At 35.0% G+C, this 8,336-nt stretch overlaps 1 protein-coding gene across 4 annotated transcripts in view; it reads left to right on the top strand.

The window, feature by feature from the left end:
* The window catches only part of ERCC6L2 (ERCC excision repair 6 like 2), a 118,157-nt gene that overhangs the window by 70,196 nt on the left and 39,625 nt on the right, over nucleotides 1-8,336 (top strand). For 3 of the 4 annotated variants that reach the window (XM_025051664.1, XM_006918812.3, XM_015594783.2), the window contains one exon: nucleotides 6,589-6,741. The exons of the other annotated variant lie outside the window; for it this stretch is intronic. In XM_025051664.1, coding sequence (XP_024907432.1) covers nucleotides 6,589-6,741 — 153 coding nt within the window. The remainder of the gene's footprint in view (nucleotides 1-6,588; nucleotides 6,742-8,336) is intronic. 4 annotated transcript variants of the gene reach the window in all.

Below are 8,336 nucleotides of genomic sequence, written 5' to 3'. Positions count from 1 at the left end.
AAAAATGCCACTGACTTCTGAATATTTATTTTGTAACCTGCTACTTTACTGAATTCATTGATCAGTTCTAGTAGTTTTTTTGGTGGAATCTTTAGGGTTCTCTATATAAGTACCATGTCATCAGCAAATAACGAGAGTTTTACTTCTTCCTTTCTAATTTGGATACCTTTTATTACTCTTTTTTATCTTATCACTGTGGATAAGACCTCCAACATAATGTTAAAGAGAAATGGTGAACGTGGTCATCCTTGTCTCTTTCTTGATCTTAAGGAAAACGCTTTTACCCTTTCCCCATTGAGTATGATGTTAGCAGTAGGCTTGTCATATATGGCCTTTATTATGTTGAGGTATGGTCCCTCTATTCCCACTTTGCTGAGAGTATTTATCATAAATGGATGCTGGTTTTGTCAAATGCCTCTTCTGCATCTATTGATATGATCACATGGTTTTTATCTTTCAAATTGTTAATGTGGTGTATCACATTAATTGATTTGCAGATATTGTACCAACCTTGCATCCCGGGAATAAATCCAGCTTGATCATGGTGCATGATATTTTTAATGTATTGCTGAATTTGGATTGCTAATATTCTGTTGAGGATTTTTGCATCAATGTTTATAAGAGATATTGACCTCTCTCTATATATTTTTTTGTAATGTCTTTGTCTGGTTTTGGAATCAAGGTAATGGTGACCTCATAAAAGGAGTTAGGGAGCCTTCCCTTTTCTTGAATTTTTTGGAATAATTTGAGAAGAATAGGTGATAATTCTTCTTTGAATGTTTGGGAAAATTCGCCTATGAAGCCATTTGGTCCAGGACTTTTGTTTTTTGGGAGGTTTTTGATTACTGACTCGATTTCATTGGTGGTAATCGGTCGATTCAGATTTTTTGTTTCTTCTTGACTCAGTCTTGGGAGATTGCATGTTTCTAGGAATGTGTCCTTTTCTTCCAGATTGTCCCATTTGTTGGCATATAATTGCTTGTAGTATTTTCTTATGATACATTGTATTTCTGTGGAGTCCATGTTTATTTCTCCTCCTTTATTTCTGATTTTATTTATTTGAGTCTTCCCTCTTTTTTCCTTGATGAGTCTGGCTAAGGGTCTGTCAATTTTGTTTATCCTTTCAATAAACCAGCTCTTGGTTTCATTAATCTTTTGTATTGTTTTTCTAGACTATTTCATTTATTTCCGCTCTGATCTTTATTTCCTTCCTTCTATTCACTTTAGGCTTCGTTTGCTGTTTTTTGTTTTTTGTTTTCCCTAGTTCTTTTAATTGTAAGGTTACATTATTTATTTGAGCTTTTTCTTGTTTCTTGAGGTAGGAGTGTATTGCTATGAATTTCCCTCTTAGGACTGCTTTTGCTGTGCCGCATAGATTTTGAGTTGTGTTTTCATTTCATTTGTCCCTAGGTATCTTTTGATTTCTTCCTTGTTCTTATTAATAACCCATTCATTGTTTAGTAGCATGTTATTTAGCCTCCATGTGTTTGTGTATTTTCCAGTTTTTTCTTGTAGTTGATATCTAGTATCATGCCATTGTGATCAGAGAAGACAGTTGATATGATTTCAATCTTCTTAAATTTATTGAGACTTGATTTGTGTCCTAACATGTGATCTATCCTTGAAAATGTTCCATGTGCACTCGAGAAGGATGTATATTTTGCTGCTTTGGGGTAAAATGCTCTGAAAATATCTATTAAGTCCATCTGTTCTTGTGTGTCTTTTAGGCCCATTGTTTCCTAGTTGATTCTTTGCCTGGAAAAATCTGTCCATTGGTGTCAATGGGGTGTAAAAGTCTCCTGCTATGAGTGTATTACTATTGATCTCTCCTATTATGTCCGTCAATAATTGCTTTATGTATGTAGGTGCTCCTATGTTGGGTGCGTATATGTTACTGGAGTTATGTCTTCTTGATTATTGATTCCTTTATTGATCATTATGTGATGCCCTTTTTGTCTCTTATTATATAAGCCTTTGTTTTAAAGTCTATTTTATCTGCTTTAAGTATTGCTACCCTGGCTTTTTTTTTTTTTTTTTTCATTTCCTTTTGTGTGAAATATCTTTTTCCATCCCTTTACTTTCAGTTTGTGAGTGTCATTTCATCTGAGGTGGGTCACTTGTAGACAGCATATGCATGGGTCTTGTTTTCTTATCCATTTGGTTACCGTATGTCTTTTGATTAGAGCATTTAATCTGTTTACATTTAAAGTGATTATTGATAGGTACATTGTTACTGCCATTTTATTATTTTCTATTTTCTTTTTTACCCTTTCTCTTTTTAGAGAAGACTCTTTAACATTTCTTATAATGATGGCTTGTTGGTGATGAATTCCTTAAGCTATTTCCTGTCTGGGAAGCTCTTTCTCTCACCTTCCATTTTAATCAAAAGCCTTGCTGGGTAGAGTATTTGTGTATGTAGATTCTTGTTTTTCATAACTTTGAATATTTCTTGCCAGTCCCTTCTGGCCTGCAAAGTTTCCATTGAAAAATCAGCAGACATTCTTAAAGGGGTACCCTTGTAAGTAACTAGCTTCCTTTCTCTTGCTGGTTTTAAGATTCTCTCTTTGTCTTTGACCTTTGGCATTTTAATTATGATGTGTCTTGGCATAGGTCTGTTTGAATTCCTCTTGTTTGGAACTCTTTGTGCTTCCTGAACTTGTATGTCTAATTCCTTTGCCAGATTAGGGAAGTTTTCTTTCTTTATTTCTTCAAATAGAGTCTCAATCCCTTGCTCTCTCTCTTTTTCTCGTCAGGTATTCCCATTATCCATATATTTTTACACGTCATGTGTCCCAGAGTTCTCTTAAACTATCCTCATTTTTTAAAATTCTTTTTTCTTTTTGTTGTTCTGATTGGGTATATTCAGTCAACTTGTCTTCCAAGTAGGATTCGATCTTCTGCTTTGTTCAATCTATTGTTGAATCCTTCTAGTGTATTCTTCATTTCAGTTATTGCATTCCTCATTTCTGTCTGGTTCTTTTTTATGGTTTCTGTGTCTTTTTGAATGCTTACTGTCTCTCTGTTAAGGTTCTCGTTGTGCTCATCCATTTTACCCCTAAGTTCATTGAGCATCTTTGTAACCATTATTTTGAACTCTTTCTCTGGTAGGTTGCTTGCCCCCATTTTATTTAGCTTATTTTCTGCAGTTTTTTCGTGTTGTTTCATTTGTATCATGTTTCTTTGTTTTCTCATTTTATTAGCCTCTCTGTGTTTGTGTCTGTGTCAGGAATATTTGTTTCGTCTCTCAGCCTTAGCCAGATGGCCTGATGTGTGGCCCAGTGGCACACTCTCCCTGATGCCTTATGCCGGGAGCTCTGAACATGACCTTTGTGTGGGTTGTGTGTGATCTTCTGTTGTCGCCAAGCCTTTATTGTGGTTAGTATAGCAGTGGGTGGGATTAACGGTCAGGCTGACTAATTGTGGGAATTAGCTGCACCCACAGGATAAGAGTTATTGTGTGGGGGCTGACTCCACTGAGTGGGATTTGCCCTAACAGGCTTGTGTACTTTCTGCAACCACTCTTTGTTTGTCTCACTAATGGAATTAGTCAGGAGTTGCTCTGTTGTTGTCTGGTGTCAGCCTCCAGATGTGTTGGTTTTGTGGCCCCTTGGGAGAGGCTCCCCTCTAGGCCAAGGTCAGCTGCTGTTTTTGATTGCTCAGGACTACCCAGTGAGAACTACAAGGCAATCTGCTGATGGTTGTTGCCTATGCTGGATCGGCTTCGATATGGCTCCTTTATATTATCAGATGTAGGTGTTATGATTAACTGGACTTCAGGTGATTCTCCACGTTGATTATTTTATAATTTGGGTGTAATTCCAATGCAGACATTGGAAGAGATGAACCCTGCTTTTAACTAGTCCGCCATCTTCCCCTACGAGTAGCGATCTTTATTTTTTTTAATTGAATTTAATTTTATATTAGTTTCACCAACTTTCCTGGCATCTCCTTTTCACTTACTGGTTCATGATCCAAACCAGGATCATGGTAATATTTCTTCTTGTGTCTCTTCAGTTTTCTTAAACTTGTAATAGTTATCCAAAGTTTCCTTGTCTTTAATGATCTTCATAGCTTTAAAGAGTAAGGCCTCTCCTTCAACATAAGTTCATTTGATGTTTCCTCATGTCCAGACTAAGCCAAGAAGCCTGTGCATGAATAGTATAGAAACAATGCTGTACTCTACTCATTGCATTGATCAGAAGGCACATGGTGGTGACCTGCCCCATCATTGGTGATGTTATCCTTGATCACAGGTCAGGTTTCTGTCTGCCAGCTTTCTCCTGCTAAGTCTTCATTTTTTTCCTTTTGTATTTTATGGGGAAACCTCTAAGACTATGCTAATATCTTGTCCCTCATCAAACTGATACCCACCAACCTTAGCATTTATTGATGATTCCCAGCTGAACCAGCTACCACTGTGATGAGTGTCAGATGGTGATTTTTCTATTTCCATTATTCCTGTTTTTTTATTTGTTTGCATTCTAACATAAGAGCAAGGTTTTTCCCTTCTCTTTTGTTTATTTATTTAATCTGTGTGGACTCATGGGATCCTATTTTAGTAACAGATTACAACATATTGAATATTACTATTTTGATATTCGAACTGTCTCATTTGGGGCCAGTGGGAACCCTTTCAAGGTGGCTTCTGTGTCATTTTGACAAGCCTCCATCATTCTTTTTACATTTCCTTACTGTGATAAACTGAATAATGGTCCCCCAAAGATGTCCACATCCTTAACCCCCTGTACCCACCTGGATTATCTGGGTGGGCCCAATGTAACCACAAAAGTTCTTACAGAACGAAGAGGCGGCAGGGTCAAACAAAGAGGAAAAAAGGGATGTGGCAGCAGAAGCAAAGGGTTAGAGGGAATACTATGAAGATGCCATGCTGCTGGCCTTGAAAATGGAGGAAGGGGTTATGAAATCCTTAATATGATGAACATTCCTTCCTGTATATCTTGTATATTGTTGTAAAGACTATCATCTTTTTCAATCCTCTCATCATACAAAATACAAAATACTAGTATTTTGTAGCCTTGTATGAGTTTTTTTTAAACTAAAAGCTAAGCTACATTTTCCAGTTACTGATTTTGTTTCCCCTACCCTCTTGAATTCCAGCGTGACTTTTTTTCTATAGTTAGTCTACAGGTGGATGATCTGGCCTTCACTTTTACCTGAACCACTTTGGAAAAACTTATTTTAAGTAAAAAATAATGCACCTTTTATAAGGTTTTTGATAAAATTTTGGTAGAATATTTATAAAGATTCAGATTTAATCCTTTTAGAAATTACTTTGGTGATTCTGTTTATTAGTTCTGCAGTCTGACAATATAGTCTGCCTTTAGAGTCAGTAGCAAGGGTAAAGTCAGGTAACTGGGCCATCAGGTGCATCATTTGATATTGTGAGTCTATATTCCCAGGACTATAGCCCATGTTTCTGGGATGTTGATATCAAACTGATTAAGCTGGTATGTTGATCCATAACTTCTTCAAACTAAGGTCCCAAGAGCCTTGTTTTAAGAGAGACATCCTGGAGATAAAAAATTATTACAAGTATAAATTTTAGATTTGGCCAGGTATAAATTCTAGAAATGACACTTCCTAACTGGTAGCTGTGGACAAGGCACTCAGTTTCTCTAAATCCTAATTTTATTTATAAAATAGAGAAACTATAGTTTCTTTATTTCTAAAAGGGAGATAATATCTTACTGGGGTGTAGGGATTAAATGAGAGAATGTAAAAATGCTACACATGTAATAAGTGTTTAATAAGTAACAGCTATTAAGAATAATTATAATTGCCTATAGTAATTTATTTCAGTGCAAATCAACTCTAATGATAATCACCATAACATATCATTTCTTACTAATTCTTACTAATCAACAACTGACTAAAGTTGTTTTCCATTCTTTGTATTCTTTATTTCTTCCAAGAAATTAAAGCGTACCTGGAGTTAATCTGATTGTATTTACATTTCATTTAGTAGAACAGCCAGTAAATAAAGAGGCACATTAATGTTGATACTGAAGTGCCATATATCCTTAAGGGTTCCATGTCAGTATTCTTTCTGTATTCAAAATTGTTTCACAGATACAATGTTTCTAAATAGTGATTGGGTTTTTGCTGTTAGTTGACAGTATAAACATGGCCACAGTTAGTTTGACACTAACATGGTTATATAATTACTTCAGGTTATAATTTAACTTTGGTAATATAGTGATTATTTCTGACAGTTTTATAGTTCCTATTGTAATGAGTCTAGAAAGGAGGAAGGTGTATCCAAATATATGCCCATGTTATTTAATTTTTTTATGTGAGGTGGATAGTCCTTAAAGATGTGATCTTGACTGAGTTGGTAGGAAACAGATAAAATAGGAAATATATGATCTCTTCTTCAATAAGATTGGCCAGATTATTATTATTTCACCACAATGGCAACATCTGCTAGGGAAATTAAAATAAAATTTCCTCCCTAAGGAGATTCTGCCTGCTCCAGCTAAAGCTGTGTATATACAGGGAATGCCAGGAAATTCTGACATATTGTTGGAGCAAACACTTCAAAAATATCTTGTGTTTTTTCTGTTTTAGCAACTTCACTGTGTGGTGGTTGGAAGTGAAAATGCCAAGCGGTATTTTGAAGCAGTTCAAGGATCAAAAGAGCATCGAGGAGAGCTTTTTGGGGTCTATAATCTCTTCAAACTAAGATCCCAAGGGTCTTGTCTTACGAGGGACATCCTGGAGGTGTGAAATTGTTTTCTGACCTTTTCAATAATATTTTAAACATGGTTTTCTCCCTCAGGAAGCTTGAAATATAATTGCTGGTGTCTTTTCAGATAAATTTTTGGTTTTCCTCATAAAGATGCCTTACATTTAGAATTTCTACTTTTACAGAAGTAAGAAATGAATTGTTGTACCTCTAAACTAAGATTTTCCCATGCAAAGTTATAAATAATGTATACACATAATACAGATACATGTAGTAGATAGTGTGACCTACAAAGCCATTTTCAGACTGGCAAAGAAAAGTTTATTATTTTGAAAACAGCTGTTGAAGTCAGGAACTAAAAAAAAGAGACTTTCTTAAATAAACAAAAATATAAAATGTGTTTTGATTAAAAGTTACCAAATACTCCCTGAGATGCACTCTCATGTCTCATGGAGATTTTTGTTTTCTGTTCCCAATAAAAATTCCACACCAATATTTCAAACTCTCCCAGTTGTGTTCATCCTCAGCATACAGATGTTTCTTATTCTTTAAACAGGATATTTATATCCTTTAAAAAATCTTTTAAATTCTTTAATATGCCAGATTATTAGGGAAATTAACCTATTTTCTAGTTGATATTGATATGGCTATCATAGAATTCTGGAATATCATCTTTTTCAACCCTCTCATCATGAGGAAACTCAGTCTTGGAGTTAAGGATACTTTCCTTAACTTTCAGGACTTTGTAGTAAAACCTTAAATACTTTGTCTATTCAGTAAGTACAATAAAAACACTTCAAAGGACAATTTGTCCCTGTCCTTAAAGAACTTAGACCCATTTTGATGGAAGATGGGAGAGAACATTTACATAATGAACATGTATTATCAGAAAGCATATGTTAAGCAAGTTCAGTAGCAGTATGAATCTAATCTAATGTTAGCAGGTGATCACTGATGGATGGTTAACAGGAAGGTTTATCTTATTAGTATCCTGTGCATATTACAACTGTTATAGAATGTATGATGTTTACTACTAAGCTTTTATTTTTTAGTAACTTTGATTCTGAAACGAGTAGCCCATTTAAAGTCCCCCTTACTTCCCTCTTCTTGTTTCTGAATATGCTGTTACTTTTTATGAATTGTTTTTCCCACTCCTCTTCTCTAATTGATAACCTTGTTTGTCCTCCAGAACCCCCTCAGATCTTACCTTCATCTCATAGTACTACCTAACACACCAACCTGTATTCATGTTTCTAATTTGAAATCGTTATCTATAAAATATATTAGTGTTATATTACTTATCCTGTTTTCTTCCATATATCAAATTAATTTAGTTTTCCGTTTTATGAGAATAGCCACCTATTCTTTTGTTAAACAAGAGTTAGGTAAGATATTTCAGTATGACAACTTATTAAATGGAAATTTCTCTTCTTCTCTGGTTATCCTCAGTATATCTGTGTCCCCTCCAGTAGTGTTTCTTTATTAATGACAGGACCCTCCATGTCTTATTTTGTTTGTGGTAAAATGTGCTTACCTTCTTGCTAAGCACATCATTGGCACTCGATTATTAAATATTGAATTAAAATTGCTCATTTGTTATCAACCAGAATTTAAAATTATTCGGGGTTAG

Source organism: Pteropus alecto, unplaced genomic scaffold, assembly GCF_000325575.1.
Source record: "Pteropus alecto unplaced genomic scaffold, ASM32557v1 scaffold138, whole genome shotgun sequence".
NCBI classification, from domain to species: domain Eukaryota; kingdom Metazoa; phylum Chordata; class Mammalia; order Chiroptera; family Pteropodidae; genus Pteropus; species Pteropus alecto.
This window is presented reverse-complemented; position numbering and strand designations above follow the sequence as displayed.